The 18,313-nt window shown below is 42.7% G+C and overlaps 2 protein-coding genes across 7 annotated transcripts in view; both read right to left on the bottom strand.

The window, feature by feature from the left end:
• LOC123980285 overlaps positions 1-18,313 on the bottom strand; it is a 28,936-nt gene that overhangs the window by 4,182 nt on the left and 6,441 nt on the right. The window lies entirely within an intron of this gene.
• LOC123980287 lies at positions 1,056-2,393 on the bottom strand. The gene is made up of 3 exons (XM_046064586.1): positions 2,140-2,393; positions 1,764-1,991; positions 1,056-1,575 (listed from the first exon to the last, which is right to left on the bottom strand). Exons 1-3 carry the CDS (start codon positions 2,339-2,341, stop codon positions 1,196-1,198), a joined length of 810 nt encoding a protein of 269 aa, XP_045920542.1. The 5' UTR covers positions 2,342-2,393; the 3' UTR covers positions 1,056-1,195.

Raw genomic sequence — 18,313 nt, 5'->3', positions numbered from 1 at the left:
CACAGGAGATGATGTCTCCAGGATAAAACTGATCTTTATAAGAAGATGTCTCCACCCTTTCCATTTTCTGTCCATTCTTGAACCAGACGTAGGAAGGATGATCAGGTAGACGACAGCTGTTGTGACAAAGCAGCTCTGCCTCAGTATAATTCTGATAGACTGTTGATCTGATCACCTGCACCTGGAGATCTGGATCTGTGAAGGAAAAACTGAAATATGCTCACTGGAGCAAAAACATGTCCTTTTTGTGGCTTGTTGCATTGCCTATTAGCCACTCAAACAATCGGGATACTCCTATTTTCAGTCAGCTATTGATTAAGGACGTCAGCATCCAGTTGGCAATTTGTTTTCAGCTGATCTGAAGCAGCTGGTTCGGATCTAAGAAAATACCCGAATATGTTTATCAAGGCTATCAATGGCGCCTCTTAAGACATTAAATCCTCTGACAACATGATTTGTGATATTTTTGGGGAGTCTCTAAAATATTGACAATATGCTATTTTTGACATTCATTTCTGTTTTTCTGTATCATCATGAATCGTGTAAATATGGAGCATCAGGCTTCATCCAGCCAGGGGGAATGGTAGAGAGGCTGCTGCAGCCGTTGTGTCTTCTTTACACTAATTGTAGCAAAATGGCTACATATGGTAATCTTAGGCATAAACAATGTCAGAAAGTAATCATTAAAGACATCTTCATTTGTCATTAAATGCTCATCCATACCTTTAAAGCCGAGCTTTACTCCAAATGAGCCCAGCCTATATTGAATTAATGAATGAAAATTACCCAAAAATCAATAAACAATAACACTGAATTAATTTGATTCTGAAGAAATCTTAAAAACCACAGGATTCTCAGGCAACGTCTGAGGTGTTCCTGTTCCATTTGTTAGTGAGTTATAAACTGAACGTTGAGCCTGCTGTTTTTCTTATGTTCAAGCTCATCTTAATTACATTTAATCAAGCACACATAGCTACACTAATCGGACATATTAAATGTCAAAATCAATATTTTTCAGTTTTGGTTTTAAAACAATAAAATTACTTGGTTTTTTTTGTGTTTTCTGATTCCGTTTTGAAACAGAATAATCAAAGAACGAATCATACACGGATTTCAATTAATCACACTTAAAATTCTCTCCTTTAGGATCACTATTCGACACGTTCACTTGTCATCAGATAGTTTAAATGTGCTGTTACAGTTTGTGTTCATCAGTACCTGTGACAGTCAGAGTTGTACCAGGTAAACTACTCCTCCATTCAAAGGTATGTGCTGTGAATTTGAAGTGATACTCAGCTGAGTCGCTCTCTCTCAGGTCAGTGATTCTCAGAGTGGAGCGTCCTCTCTCTGTTTCAAGGACCTGAACACGACCTGCATACTGGGAGTCTTCACTAAGGTCCTCAGGCTGTGAGGGATTCTGCCACTGAAGACTATGTTCAGGACTGAACCAGAATTTAGATGTGATATATGTGTCATAACTGTTGTAAGTACAAGAAATGTTCACTGATGAGCCTTTGAAGGCACAGATGCTTCTGTCAGTGTAAGTCACTCTGTTGCAGGTTTGACCGTGGCCACCTGAAAAATGTAAATATATTTGATTATTGTTATTAAAACTATTCTCTTTATTGTAGTATTTCACATCTGGTTGTATTCCTGTGGATGGGGTCGCTCATGTTAAAAGATAAATGAAGTCATGGTACAGAACATCAGCTAAAATGTTCAAAACTTTGTCACATTATTAGAAGATTGTGGAGTGAACTCACAAACTGATGGAGAAGGAAAATCCTCATGTCCTTTAAGGGCACATGAATAGCTGTCTGGAGGATAAAAGTAGTCTGAATAAGATGATTCTTCCTTAATTTTCTGTCCATTCTTGTACCAGATGTAGGAGGTTTGATCAGGTGGACTACAGCTGCTGAGACACTTAAGCTGTGACCATGTACATGTGTAAATCTTGCATGATTGTGAGCTGCTCATCTGCACCTGGAAACCTGCATTTGTAAAAAAAAAGAAAAAAAAAGAAAATTATTATTTTAGATTAAACAATCATTTTAACAGGCACACCGAGATTCACTGTAGTGTTTCCCATATGTTGAGCATGTTGGAGCTAACTTACATGGTTTCCAACACAAATGTTACCTGCGACAGACAAAGTGACTCCAGGTGAACCAGTAAATCTTCCACCTTGTTGGTTTGTTATGAACCCGAACTTGTACTCAACTGAGTCGCTCTCTCTCAGGTCTGTGATTCTCAGAGTGCAGATGTTGTCAGAACAACTGTACTGCAAACGACCTGCGTACTCTGAGTCTGTTCTCAGATCCACAGGTACATCTCCATTCATCTGAGTAAACCAGAATGTTTCCTCAACTGTAGTATCACGGCCATTTATTCTGGATGGGTATCTGTAGGTGCAGTTTATTTCCACTGTTGATCCTTTTAAGGCACAGATCTGAGTAGAGGTGTAAGTCACTCCCCAGCCTTTCTGAGCCTGTATCACTGTAACACAGAGCACATCAGAAACTACAGTCAGACTCAACAACATCAGGAGACAGACTTGAATGTGTGAAGGTGGTTGTAAAAAGGTAACGTCTCGGGTTACGTATGTAACCCTTGTTCCCCGAGAAGGGGAACGAAACACTGCGTCGGGCGTGGCAGGGCTGAACTATGAATGAAACTACTCCAATCCTATTGGTGTGTCTACGCGGGTTCGAAGGGGGCCTCAGCCAGCACTTCAAGAACCACTGCCATGTCCCAGGTTGGAACCATGGAACAAGTCACGGGTCTCATCCTCCGGGCTCCACGGAGGAAGCGCACGACCAGTGGAAGCCTCCCCAAGGGCCCATCACTCAGAGGGGCGTGGACTGCTGCAATGGCAGCCACCTATACTTTGAGCGTGGACGGGGAGAGGCCCGTGGAGAAACGATGCTGGAGGAACTCCAGTATCACAATTACCAAGCAGGTAACTGGGTCCACCGTCCGTTCTCTGCACCAGGTGGTGAACACATTCCACTTCAGGCCGTACATCCTTCTCGTGTAGAGCTGAGTACTGTCTCGACTGCGGCCTCGGCCACGTCTGCACTATGGCATCCAGCCCTAGCGGGGCTGGGGGCAAGAGGAAGAACCATAGGGGACAGTGCGTAGTCTCTCGGGGCCGAACTTTTCGCATAATAACTGCACCACCTCGGGGTGGAGTCTCCACTCCCCGGGCCTCAGCCCCTGTCTCGACAGCAGCTCTGCTCCCTGATTCTGGGTCCCAGGGACGTACATCGCTCTGAGGGACAGCAGTCTCTGCTGGGACCACAGGAGGATCTGATGTGCCAGTTTGCATAACGGGTGCGAGCGCAGAACCCCTGGTTCAAATATATTCACTGCCGTATTGTCGGTTCTGACAAGGATGTGGCGACCGCGGAGAGCGGGCAGAAAACTCCTCAGAGCTCTGAATACCGCCAACATTTTCAGGCAATTTATGTGCCAGGACAAATGATGCTTCTGCCAGGAGCCTCTCGCAAAGCGGGCGTCCATGGCCGCGCCCCATCTCGTGAGTGAGGCGTCTGTCGAAATAATTGTTTGGCGACAGATCGCTCCCAACACGGGACCTTGGGACAGGAACCAAGATTTCCTCCATACTGACAGGGAACGAAGGCACCTGCTCGTAACCCATATCAGATGGAGCGGATTTCCCCTCGGGGAGAATCCCTTGGATTTTAGCCACCACTGCAGGGCTCTCATGTGCAGTAGTCCAGAAGGTATTATACTGGACGCTGCAGCTAGGAGACCCAACACCCTCTGAAAGTGTTTTACAGTGATGGCGCGGCCTAACTGCACTCTGGTCACTGAGGATAAAATGGACTCGATGCGTGCGGGAGACAGGTGGGCCCGCATCATCGTTGAGTCCCACACCACCCCTAGGAAAGTAGTCCGTTGGGCGGGCGTCAGCAACGGGGCCAGAGCTGCATCCATGCATTTGGTGAACGTGCGGGGAGAGAGTACTAGGCCGAACGGAAGAACCCAATACTGGTAAGCCGTGCCCCCGAAGGCGAACCTCAGGAACTTCCTGTGAGAGGGACGGATGGAGATGTGGAAATAAGCGTCTTGCAGATCTATCGTGACAACCGATCCTCAGATTGGATGTGACTGATGATGGCAGGGATGGTAAGCATCCTGAACCTGAATCTCCTCAGAGATTGGTTCAGGGACCGCAGATCCAAAATCAGACGCAACACTCCGTCCTTCTTGGGAACTAAGAAGTATCGGCAGTAGAACCGGGGGGGAAATGACTTCTATGGCCCCTTTTTCTAGCAGAGAGCGGACTTCCTGTCCCAACACCCGGCTGTGTCCTGCGTGTACTGCAGTCCTGACCATCCTGCAGAATCTGGGGGGGCGAACCCGGAACTGCAGCCTGTGGCCATCCACTACTGTGCGCAGGACCCACGAGGAAATGTTTGCGAGGCTCCGTCAAGCTTCCGCGAAATTCGGGGGGTCCCCGGTGGCGCCCTGAAGTGGAGGACCGCTAGAGAAAACTCGCCGGCGAACCACGGTTTGTGAGCCTGGTCGTCTTCCGGCTGCAGCCCCTCGGGGCGGACAGACCGGTGAGGGCCCGCTGGTGGCTAGCGCATCCCGAGCGATGATTTTTACATATAAAGTACTTTTATAGTAGTATGATTTGGAATAGAATTTTCTTTGCAATTTGAAATACTTTTCCTAACATTTCAGAAACAATAGTTTATATTTTATCTTTGTACAATATCATGAGAAAAATGCAAAAAAACAAACAAAAAAAATTCACTTTGGTAACTACGTATTATTAGTAATATGTCATTATTTATAACTGTTTTATCAGATGCCACTGCCAAGTAAATAAAAACATAGACAGCATGTTAATTCTAACCCTGCAGCAAGAGTGGAGTCGCCCAAAGAAGTAAAAAATGCTGTTTAGATAGACTTATTATGCTGCTTATTACAACCCATGTGTACATTTTTAGCAACCTCGATTGGCCGTGTTGCCTGTGTCAAACACAGGACTTCACACAGAAAAACTGCGTTCAAGTCCCCTGTGAAACCTTCCGCCAATTCGAAGGGTGTAAATCAGAAGAGTCATTTTTCTGTTATCCTGCTGACAGAACAGACAAACAGCACTGAAAACAAAACCTTCTTGGTGGAGGTAGACAAGATAGATATTATAAATGTGAAGGTTCTACGACATATGGCACAGCAACATGTATTTACTATATACAGCACTTTTAACACCAGTGATTACAAATGCTTTATTTATAATCAGGTGAACACATTATTTATGCTGAACACTAATACATAATTCACAAAGAATTTATGACAAGGAAACTGATACTGTGGGAGACTCAGTGATCAGTGAACCAACTTAGTGATTCCAGAGTGTCAAACACCCCAGGGCCCAGATGAACCCATTCATTGACAACCATTTATCCAGTACCTTTAGCCAAATATTTCTACTGTTTACCCATGCTGTTTGGCTAATTATTTCATTTTTATCCATTCTTGTAAAACTGGAAGTTGAAATTATAGCTGTGTTTAGGAATGTATGCTGTAAACTATTGGATATTTTTTTAAGCATTTGACTAGTGATGGTTTGTAAAAGTGGACAACCACACAATTAAATTTTGTGAACTTCAGTTTAAAAACTTTACATTGTTAAAGTATAAACATAAAGAGATGCTGTTGGTGTAAAAAACAGACGTAGCTCTCTGTTGGTCGTCTTGTAAAGACTTTTAAGAGAAGTGAATGTCTGGTGTTCTAGAGATTGCACCACACGCCACACATTAAATGTGCTAAATGTCTCACAGTATAAATGTAGATGTACAGTACCTTGTACAGAGAGAAGGAAGACAACAAATCCACTCGCTGCTGCTGTTAAACTCATAGCTGCTCCTCACGTCTGTTAAATCAGCAGGTAGATCACATATATGAGAAGTCCTGTATGTCAGTTAGTCACTATAAATATTTCTAATGAAAAAGGGAGGATGCTGTTTTTCACCAGTTTCACAATCTGAGATTGCCCTGGCTTCCTTCCTCTCTTACGTTATTAATATTCATCAAAAGGTGAATGTCTGTCACACTCAACTATGCAAGTTGGAAGGAAAAAAATATTAATATTGTTGTGATAATCTTTATTATTCTTACAAAACTTGTCTTGTGGAGGGGGAGGACGAACATTAACGCGTCAGTACAGGAGTAAAGAATGACACATTCCTGCTGCTGGTTACACACATTTTCCCTGATCAACAGTTGTTGATAACTTGCAAAGAAACACAGCAATGTGTAAACATGAAGGACTTAAAATATACAAAGGATTCTGCCATGTTTGACTATATTCAGGACCATATGTTGATTCAACATCTCCATGACTGCATGTGCAAAACATGTCCAATGGTGAGCCTTTGGAGGCACAGATGCCTCTGTTAGTGCATTTTAATTCACTTCACATTTTATTCATTTAGCTGATGCTTTTATCCAAAGCGACTTACAATTGCTATATATGTCAGAGGTCACACGCCTCTGGAGCAACTAGGGGTTAAGTGTCTTGCTCAGGGACACACTGGTGGATGTCTCACAGTGGATTCAAACCTGAAAGATAAATGGCTCTGTTATAACTACATCTTACCACAGTACCACAGAGCAGGCAGTGCTACTCTAGAGCTCAATGACTAATGCATGTTGCTAAAACAGAAAGGGGAAGTGAGGTCACTCTCACTCACTCACTCACTCTCTCTCTCTCTCTCTCTCACACACACACACACACACACACACACACATATATATACATTTATATACTGTTTATATCCTGTATTTGAAGTCATGGTACAGCACATTAACTAAAAGGCACCACTGGATAGAGTTATGTACAACACACCTTTTCATGTATCAGATGTAAGAAGGACAATGAGGTACACACCTGCTGTGACACTTAAATGATCCCCAGTAAGGAGACTTTAGAGACAGTCTGCTCAGCTCCTGCACATGGAGCCCTGACTCAGTGAGAAACAGAAACATCCACAAACTCTAATAGATACACAGTGACAGTCATATTTCCAAGACGTTAAACACGTGGAACTGAGATCATATATTAAGATAATATAAGGCACACACATATTAAATGAACTGGTGGGTCTTGTTTGGAAATGCAAACTGTGATATAATTATGCTGATGACACATGAGCAGAAAAACACATGCAATAAAATTTCTTATTTAGATTATGTAACAAAATGTGTATTATAACGGATGTAGACCAGTAACCTGATCATATTCTTGTGTATATTTTGAATTGCACCTTGTGGATATTTTAATGATATTTTATATTTTATGTTTGCCATTTATTATATATATACATTTATTCCTGCTTTATATTGCAACTGCTGCACAACCATTTCCCTCCAGATAAATAAAGTTCAATCTCAATTTACAGCCAAGCTCTTCTTGAAAACCACACAGTAAATCACAAAAAATGTTAGATGATTGTCACTTCACTGTCATCAAGATCCAAATATTTAATAGTTTAACAGACATCAGTTGTAAAATGAACTCTCATTTGACCTTTGATGAGAGTGAGGCTCACATCAAACATCTCTGCAAGACCTTCTTCTTCCACCTCAGGAACATCGCCAAACTCCGTCCCACACTCACTCCTGCAGATGCGGAAAAGCTTATCCATGCTTTTGTCTCCTCCAGGCTGGACTACTGCAATGCACTCCTCACTGGGATCCCTGAGAAACGTCAATCTGCAGTACATCCAGAACAGCGCTGCTAGGATCCTGTTGAGGGTGTGCAAACATGACCACATCACCCCCATCCTCAAATCACTCCACTGGCTTCCTGTCTCCCTTAGGATTGAGTACAAGGACTCCCTCCTTACCCACCAGTGTATCCATGGTTAAGCACCCCCCTGCCCTAATAATGTTGCTGATTATGGAAAAACTTTACAAGTACATCTTAAGAGAGAGACAAAGAGATTGTGTTGCTTTGGGGTCTTTGAGGTCTTGCTACTGCCGGCAAGACCACCTCTTATCCACCTCTAGTTTGTACCAAAGCAACATATTTCCTTATACTGTGAAGACACAGGAAACAAAGAAATCTTATCAATCTCTATGAAAGAGATATTATTGGTATAACAGAACAGGGCCTGTGTTTATGAAGCTTCTAAGAGTAGATAATAATAGTCCCAACTGGCCAGACTGACATGTACACTGACCAGCTGTAACATTATGACCACCTGCTGGTCATATTGGTCTCTCTTTTGCCACCAAAACACTCATGTCCAGGCATGGACTTTGTAGTGAAACAACGGTGTGGATTTGTGCATTTTATATTGAATAAAGTTGGAGCTACTCCAAATTCCTTTTTCCTCTCCCAGAGGGGAGCAGGGGGGGTTGGAGATCAACTTTCAACAGACTGCTGGGGAGACCCCAACAGAAGGAGGGGATGAAAGTTGCTTTCTTTAAGTGCTATGCCTGGGCAGTTGATCGTAAAACTGGCGCCTTTTTGATCTACGAAGCTGATAAAGCGGTGCCTGACTGTTAAACTGACAAAGGGACACTAGCGATTAGTATTTCCCTGAACAGCCTATCAAAACTGGCCCCCCCATACATGTAACCGTGGCAACTAGACTGGGTCTGTGTTTCATTACCCCATTAAAGGGATACTCCTGGTCTCACCCACTTGTGACATAACCCAGGAAGCCGAACTTTAAATAACCAAAGACTGCAGTCTCCAAAGACTCAAAGCATTTAATTAAGTTTAATTAAATCTTTTAGTTACCTGATTACGTTTGCCTCTATTTGAGTAGTTATGTTACCATGTTGTTGCTATCTGTTGTTGATATTAGTGCTGAAAAGAATCTAAATAAGTTACTTTTGCAGTGTTTTTATTTTCAGCAAGGTTAAGGACACTCCCGTCATGTTATGTGTAACCAATACTTGTTCACAACACTTTCTCACAAAATTCCTTTAGAAATGATGATAAAGAAATGTCATACTATACTCTTAATCGCCAGCTTGAATTTAAGGCTGAATAAGTAAATTCCCCAGTTCCTAAGGAAAGATTGTTTGGGTTAATCTAAGCTTTCCTCATGTAACCTGAGCTCCCCCAAGTGGACGAAATAAGTATTACATACCATCGTTGGCAATGCCATTAAATGTATAAATATCCTGACCAATAATGTGACAATTGTTCTACAGTACAACCGTTCAACCATTGAGGTTCGATTGTGGAAAATATTTGATTATAATACGCGCAAATAGATTTTCTTTTCTTTTAGACCTTAAGTTTAGAAAGACAGTCCCTCGGCAAACCTGAAACGCCCTCTGGGGAACCACGCCCCAGACAACAAAAGAGCGACGCCCTCTCACTTCTCTTCTCCTCCCCTCGTGCCCTGGCCTTCCGCTCTGCTCTCTGGACGCTTCGGCACGCGTCCGGCGTGCCTCTCCAGGCAACGCGGTCAGATGTCCCGTAAGGTTAATATTTCCTTTTAACTCCTAAACTCATAGCTTACTTTCATTAGTTCTCCTCTGCCATATGAGTCAAACGCTTCCCATAATCGAACCTCCATTTCTCATTGTTCAGCAATTGTTTATTTTCCCGGTATTGGTGGTGTCTGTTTTGAACAGACTTTATTGGCTTTCTCCGACAGGCCAGGTGTGATGTGAAAGTATTTCTTAAAAGCGCTTTATTACATTAAAATGTTAACATTTTGTATACTGAGTAAAATCCTGAACTTATGTAATGTACCTGCGCAGGTAACAATGACGCTTACATTCTACTCTAATCTTGTGCTACATGCTGCTGCTGACGTCTACCTGCTGCTGCTAATGAAAACTAAAAATGAAAATGTTTGCAGTTAAAGGTAAATGTATCCTCATCCTCCACAGCCCCCTGTTCTCCACTGACTACTTCAATGCTGTACTTCTCTCTGTTTCCATCCAGGTGAGTCCCTCTGGTTTGATTGCATCAGAAGAAAGTCACATACAGTTTTGTTTCAAGGCTGAGATGTTTGTATAAACCGGATCAGACTCCAACTGATGGGGAGAGAAAACAAGATGAGAGTCAAAGGCTTCTTAAATACTTCTTAAAAACTATTCGATGATTAAAATTAAAATGAATGACTAAGATAACAAATTATAACCCACTGTCACTGTGGCCCAACAACTTTCTCACCTCTAAAGTCTCTATTGGTTCAGCGGTGCAGCTTAGAGTTTTCTTCCTTCTGAATTTAATCAAATAACAAATATAAAGTTTGATGAATAACTCCAAAACTATGAAACTAAATATTCAAAGTAAAAGATCAATGATGGAACTGATTCATTTTTATAGTTTCACCTCATCCACAGACAAACCAGAAGCAGAGGAATCAGCATCACAACCACCAGAGTCAACGTGATGATAATTATTATCATTGCTGTTTTATCTAGAAATGGAGACAGAAATTTATTAGATAAACTGTGCTGGACTTCACTAGTATCATTTGTATCATGAATCAGTTTGCCAGGTGATGCTCTTCTGTTAATCACCCAGGTAGAAACGTACCTGCCACAACAATCAGATGTAAGGTGGAGTTATGACGTCCTCTTCTGTTCTGGGCTTCACAGTAATAATTCCCACTGTGTTCAGCTCTGAAGTCAGTGATGGTGAAGTTCTGTCCTGATGCTTTTGGTGAGTCTTCATTCTCCTTGTACCAGGTGTATTTAGCTGCTGGGTTAGCATCACTGCTGCAGGTCAGAGTCACTGTACTGTTCTCCACTATCTCAGCAGAGGGACTCACTGACACAGAGGGAAGCTTTGGAGCATCTGGAGAAAGCATTTAGAAATACAACAGGTTTTAGGCAAACAAGGTTGTTGTTTTGAGAGTCACCTACTGGGAGTGGCACAAAAGAGAAACAGTTCCCATCATGGTAAGAGACAAAATGTGTAGTGACTAACTATGACATTGAGTGAAAATACAGTTAACATGTTTTACTATGTCACAATGGGCAAGACAGACATTTGCAAGGTGAATTACTCCTAAGCTGTCAGCGTGTAACTATAAAAAATATTTAAAACATATCAACACAGAACAAAAAGCATGTCTATATTTCACATAACACATATCTAAACCAAAAAAACAGCAAATCACAAAAAGCATGAAGATAAATGAAGTGTTGCACAGACAAGCTTCATATACAGCTTCATGCTTCCCCACACAAACTTTAAGACCATAGGGGATCGATCATTTCAAGTAGTGGCACCTAGGAAGGTGAATGTATTGCCTCCTTTTCTACATTGTGGAACTTCTGTCAATTCCCTAAAAAAGCAATTGACGACTTTTTTATTCACACAGGCTTTTAGTTAGACAAGAGTTTTATGGCTGTCTGATTTATGTTTTTCCTATGTATTTACATATTGTATCTCACTTTGTTGTGAAGCATTTTGCGATTTTATCTTTGAAAGGAGCTTTATGAATTTACTATATATTCATCTAGCTGACTCCGACTAAGGATTTACCAACACATTCTCATCTCAATGCGTCATAACTGACGCTTTCAGACAGCGTGACAAAGCGTAAGGATTTTACGCTAAAGGTACCCTTCAGCGTCCGTATGAAATGCCCCCGTTTCCTACGTTGTAGCAACACAAGGGAGGCTAACCGTGAGGCCGATATGCACAGCTGTAGGGTTAGCCGGTTGACATGCATACATTCAGTGACTTAGGTTTAGGTACTAACATTTCTGATGGTTGTGGTAAGGGTAAGGCTTCGGGGGGCTGTCAACACCTTTATCACGAACGTACACTTCCGGTCTGTACGGGACGCCCCAGAGCGTCTCACACAGACCCTAAATAACTTTCTCAAATCGTCGGTATATGACGCCCTGAGATGACAACGGGCTGGATTTACATAGTCGAATCAGAATCGTCAAGTCCTGTTGACTGAGAGTCAAATCATGTGTGTGTTTTTGTGCGCGCCGATTGCGAGTGGGGGGGTGTTACACACCGCTCCGCTAGAGAAGCTGCAGAGCTACAGTCTCTTCATTCAACTTACACTGTAAATTTCCAGCTAAAATGAGGCTTTTCTTTCTCACTCTGTCTCGCCTGTCATTCAACGGTCTTGTGCAGACTTTTACATGCATTACTGCTGCCGACAACAGCATGCACGTTGCGGTTCCCTGCGGGTCTATTTCAAGTAGCCGGTTATTTATGAACGATAAAATATTCTTGGTTCATCAACGTTGATAAATTATCCGAAAGTCCCGCACAGTGCGGACAACTTGGCACAACACCAGTGATGCTGGGGCTCGGTCTTTTCATCAAGTGTTCCTCCACTGCCACTGCACACGCTATGCTTACACAAGCGCACTGACGCAATTTTGGATTTATTCACGCACTTCAAAAACATTTATTGAAAGTTTTATTCTTTTTACATATTTAATTACAGCATTAAACATCGGAATTTATATTGTAATAGGCTGTATATTAACTTACTGGGAGAAAACTGGTAGTTCTATGTAAAATCAGACGTTGAGCACCCCCATATCGCCAAAATGGCATGATCCAAACAAAGTCACCAGTAACTAGTGGATTGATGTAAGAATCAAAAAACAAAAAACAAACAATGAAGTGGGTCTGTGAACTTCAGTCAATTCATTTTTTGTCCTACGCCGGATGCGGCCTACCATCATGCCCACCTGAAGCACATCGCAGACAAGATTCCACCTCTGGATCCGGACGCCAAGATACTCCTCTTGCTGGGCAGAGACATCTTTTGGGTGCACAAGGTACGAGAGCAGATAAGTGGCTCAGGAGATGCACCATTTGCTCAAAGGCTCGACCTAGGATGGGTCGTTGTTGGTGATGTGTGCCTTGGAGGCGCTCACAGGCCACTGGAGGTGAGAAGTTTCAAAACAGCCATCCTAGAGAATGGTCGTGCAAGTCATCTCTAGCCATGCAACAACCAGATCAGAGTGAAAGGTATTTGATCAAGCACCTAAACATCAGCACCATCCAACACCAACCTCCACGTGCGGCTCAACGACACTCATTGGAGACTGTTTGGGTCAAACTACCTGGACTCACAGAGTTGCACCTGGATATTTAACCCACGCAATGCGTCTATTTTGGATTGCATGCTACTTGAGCAGAGGAAGTCTCACCTCACACATGAGGTCCTGACCACACTCATGGCCGAGGTAGCTGCAATCATGAACGCTAGGCCGCTCATCCCAGTGTCATCACCTCTGATTCACCTCTCATCCTCACCCCAGCGATGCTTCTGACCCTCAGGACAAGCTCTGTACCTCCTCCCCCGTTAGACAGCTTTGAGGAAGCGGATCACTTCAGAGAGGAGTGGAAGCAAGTTCAGGGCCTAGCGGACATGTTTTGGAACAGGTGGAAACACGAATACTTCCAGACATTGCAGCTCAGGCACAAGTGGCAAGGACAACAACTGAACCTTCAAGAAGGAGACGTAGTTCTCTTGAAAGACAATCAGGCGAAGAGAAATCAATGGCCTATGGGCATCATCTCCAAAACCTTTAGCAGAGAAGATGGATTAGTGGAAGTCGTCAAGAACGGAAGCAGAAAGACTTTCTCTAGACCTATTATAGAAGTAGTTCCGCTTCTCTCTCCAATGACTGGTTCTGTTCATTAATGTGGGCTCTTTAAAGACCCCAAGCGGGGAGTGTTATGCTCCTAAAAAATGTGTTTGTCACTTCGTTTCACCAGTTCAGTGTAGTTTGTTTATTTTTGTGACCGTGGCAACCTAGGACCAGTGTATGCTGGGAAACGAGAAGAAAACTGCCATGCGGTGATCTGCCACGGTCATGTGTGAGCTCTCCCAGCTTCTGAGTTGATTGCTCTTCATTCTCCCTCTTTGCTAAGGCAACATCTGTAAGTATTTCATTGTGTAACGTTAAGTTATCACCTATTTTGAGTTTCTAAGAATATTGTGATGGCTAAGACGCTAATTAGTTTACGCTAGGATAAGTTAGCTTTATATTTCATTGCTGCTACGTTAGCTTAGCGGTGCTGCTTACCTTCATACTGTGTGTTTAGCTTCTTTAATGATATAAACATCTCATTGTAATGTTACAGTTTCACAAGATTCCCAGTAAACTTCATGGAAGTGAATCACCTGTGTCCTGGAGTTTCTTGGGAGTGTTTAAACTGAATGGAAATGTAGCCCATGACAAGCAGTGTAATATATAGTTTTATGTTAATTAGTTAATTAGATCAAATATTTTAATGCAGCCTGTTGTTCCTATTAGTTATGTAGTCCTACTTATGTAGGAAACCTCATGAGCATTATTGTGAGTCAAAAGGCATCTCCTCTTGCTCTGAGGCTTTCAGATAATTTATTGTCTTTCTTGCTGTTAATTCTATTTGATGGACCATCGGGGGAAGGCAGTGCTCTGCATTGTTCATACCTGTTTAAAGTAAAATTAAAGTGAAACTGAGTTACTCACTATTTCTCCCTGGGAGAAAAATATCCCAGGACCTCCCAAGTTTTCCTCAAGACCATTCTTAGCTAGCGCAGGGTTTGAGGACTGATGATAGTAGCAAAGCTTGTCCCGGTCACCTACCATCACACTCTGTTCAAACATATGCTCGACTGATAGGACAAAGCAGCACACCACTCCTTCATCCAGCACCAGAAAGGGGTCCTGTTGTCACTTTCACATATTTGCATCAGGATTTATAGTAAGCCACACCTTGTAATTGTGGCACTATATAATGTCAAATTATGTATTAATATGTATTGACTAAATATATACATAGTTTTTTGTTTTAAAACAAATAACAGATATACAATTTTTTCATTTTTGAAATAGAAGGGCATTATGGATTATCAAATGATACCCAGACTGATAGCACTCCTTTCACTGGTGACTTTGTTTGTGAGGCCACAGAAATTTACAACGCTTTCATCAAGTTAAAGTCATCACATTATAAAGTATAGTCCTCCCTGCAGCCCTGCACACTTGCTCTGTTTGAGAGATCGAGACGAGGCGAGATTTTAACACTATTTTTAAGAAATCTATAATGCAGTTTTATATTATATATATATAATTTTTAATAAATAAACACATTATTTCCTGCATTATGATTATTTATTCTGCACCAATTTATGGTGTAAAATTTATTTATATAAGGATAAACACATAATTTCTGTCCTCCGCTTGTTACCTGTATTAATGGCACTCTGAAACTTGTAGACCTGCACCAGGCTGGGAAGACTGAATCTACAATAGGAAAGCAGGTTGGTGTGAAGAAATCAACTGAGGGAGCAATTTTAAGAAAATGGAAGACATACAAGACCATTGATAATCTCCCTTGATCTGGGGCTCCACGCAAGATCTCATCCCGTGGGGTCAAAATGATCAATAGAACGGTGAGCAAAAATCCTAGATTCTAGATCCTGGGTCTTCCAGCATGACAATGACCCCAAACACACTCGGGCAACGAAGGAGTGGCTCCGTAAAAAGCATTTCAAGGTCCTGGAGAGGCCTAGCCAGTCTCCAGACCTCAACCCCATAAAATTTGTGGAGGGAGTTGAAAGTCCGTGTTGCCCTGTGACAGCCCCAAAACATCACTGGAGCTACAGTGTGTGCAAACCTAGTGAAGACTTACAGGAAACGTTTGACCTCTGTCATTGCCAACAAAGGTTATGTTACAAAATATTGAGTTGAACTGTTGTTATTGACCAAATACTTATTTTCCACCATAATTTACAAAGAATTTACAAATAAAATGTGAATTTTTTCTCATTTTTTCTCTCATAGTTGAAGTGTATCTATGATGAAAATAACAGACCTCTCTCATCTTTCTAAGTAGGAGAACTTGCACAATCAATGGCTGACTAAATACTTTTTGGCCCCACTGTACTATGGCATTTTACTGCTGTCAGCTGAATTTAATAGGAAAAACGGACAACTGTGGAAAATGGACTACAATTTAAGCTTCATGGGAGTCTGTAGTATAACAGACGTTACCGGCGTCTATAAATAAATAATAGAAGCCCGGAGAGAGACTTCATTGCTCATTACATGGTCAACACTTTCTCTCACACACAGCAGCCCACTACTTGCCCCAGATGTGTGTGTGATACTGCAACAAAGCTCAAGTTTTAAAAGCCTGAAACAAACCAACAAAGACTACTGCTCAAGGAGAGACGCAAACCCGCCCCGGTATCAATTTTATTTATAATGCACTTTACATTTCAGGGAAATCTCAAAGTGCTACAACAACAAGGGGTTAAAAACAGTTCCAGAAAATATCGCAATAAAACACCGTAACAAAAAATTTAAAACCATGACTGTTAAAAGGCCTTTTGAAATAAAAAAGTCTTTAGGCCCTTCTTAAAAACCTCCAGAGTTTGTGGGGCCCTTAGGGGCTCTGGGAGGGCATTCCAGAGCCGTGGGGCGACTGCCTGGAAGGCCCTGTCTCCCATGGTGGAGAGTTTAGTCCTAGGTTGGTGCAGGCAGTGGGTAGAGTTGGAGGAGCGGAGGTTTCTTAAGGTGGTGAGTGGGGTGAGGAGTTCACTGAGGTAGGCAGGGGCAGTTCCATGTATGCACTAGTGGGTAAGGAGACAGATTTTATATTGAATTCTGTATTGAATGGGCAGCCAGTGGAGGGATTTCAGGACTGGAGTGATATGGTCATATTTGCGCCTCCTCGTCAGGACCCGGGCAGCGCAGTTCTGAATATGCTGGAGCTTTTGCAGTCTCCTGCCAGGGATCCCGACGAGGAGGGCATTACAGTAGTCCAACCTGGAGGAGATAAAGGCATGGATCAACTTCTCAGCATCTAGTTGTGAGAGGGAGGGGCGGAGTTTGGCGATGTTTTTGAGGTGGAGGAAGGAGACCTTACAGAGGTGACGGATGTGAGTGTCGAATGTGAGATTTGAGTCAAGTCTGACTCCAAGGTTTGTAACAGAAGTAGACAGGGGAATGTGATGACCAAAAATGGATATACTGCTGAGGGAGGAGGACTGGGTTTGATGTGGGGTACCGATCAGGATGGCTTCGGTTTTGCTGCTATTTAGTTGAAGAAAGTTGTCAGCCATCCATGCCCTTATCTCCTCCAGGCAAACCTGAAGTGCAGATGGCAGAGCTGAGGGGAGTGTGGAGTCCATTTTTATGTATAGTTGTGTATCATCTGCGTAACAATGGAATGAAACTTTGTGTTTATGGATGATGTGACCGAGGGGTAGTAAGTAGATGGTAAAAAGGGTTGGACCAAGGACGGACCCTTGTGGCACTCCACAGCTGACTGTGTGGGGTGATGATTGGGACTGTCCTAGAGCCACATACTCCGTCCTGGCTGTGAGATAAGACTGGAACCAGCCTAGTGTAGTCCCAGAAAGTCCTACCATAAACTGGAGACGGTGAAGCAGGATGTTGTGATCCACAGTGTCAAAGGCGGCCGACAGGTCCAGTAGGAGGAGGAGAGATGGTAAGCCCTGGTCTGCAGTCATAAGTAGGTCATTTGTGACGCGGACCAGGGCTGTCTCCGTGCTGTGTGCTGCTCGAAAACCGGACTGAAATTTTTCATATATGTTATGGATGTGAAGGTGATTGTGGAGTTGGGCTGCAACAACTTTTTCCAGGACTTTGGACAAAAACGGCAGGTTTGAAATGGGTCTGTAATGAGCCAGGATGTCGGGGTCAAGTGACGGCTTTTTCAGATGGGGGCGGATAACTGCAGTTTTGAGAGCTGGAGGAACCTGACCGGATTTGAGTGACTGGTTGAGGATTGCTGTGATCAATGGACTGATGGCTGTAATGTTGGATTTTAATAATGATGTGGGGAGAGGGTCCAGTGAGCATGTGGAGGATTTCATGCACCTTATGATCCTCTCCACCTCTGTCTGAGAAATGCCTGAGAAAAGAGAAAATGTCTTTAATGGGTTTGTGGGACTAATTTTGGAGGAGGGTGAAACTGTGGCAGAAAGGTTGGATCGGATTGAAGCTACCTTGTTGGTGAAAAAGTCCATGAACCTATTGCACTGGTCTGTACTGGTGTCAAAATGTGCATATGTGGGAAGTTTGAGAAGAGAATTTATTGATGCAAACAGCTGTTTTGAATTTCCAGAGCACTTTGAGATTTTTTGAGAGAAGTATTGAAATATTAAAAACACAATTCACCAAGACCTGCCCTCAACTGGCACCAATTTATCTCTAAACTCAGGAACCTTAGAAACAGCTGTAGAACCAGATATATGTTTAGACTGTTTTGCTTCCCTCAATCTTTACCAACTAACTTCAGTAATTTCTTCATCTAAACCATCAACCTGCCTCTTAGACCCCATCCCAACTA

Source organism: Micropterus dolomieu, linkage group LG12 (genome assembly GCF_021292245.1).
Source record: "Micropterus dolomieu isolate WLL.071019.BEF.003 ecotype Adirondacks linkage group LG12, ASM2129224v1, whole genome shotgun sequence".
Taxonomy (NCBI): domain Eukaryota; kingdom Metazoa; phylum Chordata; class Actinopteri; order Centrarchiformes; family Centrarchidae; genus Micropterus; species Micropterus dolomieu.
The sequence above is the reverse complement of the archived record's forward strand: the minus strand, read 5'-3'. Positions and strand labels throughout refer to the sequence as shown.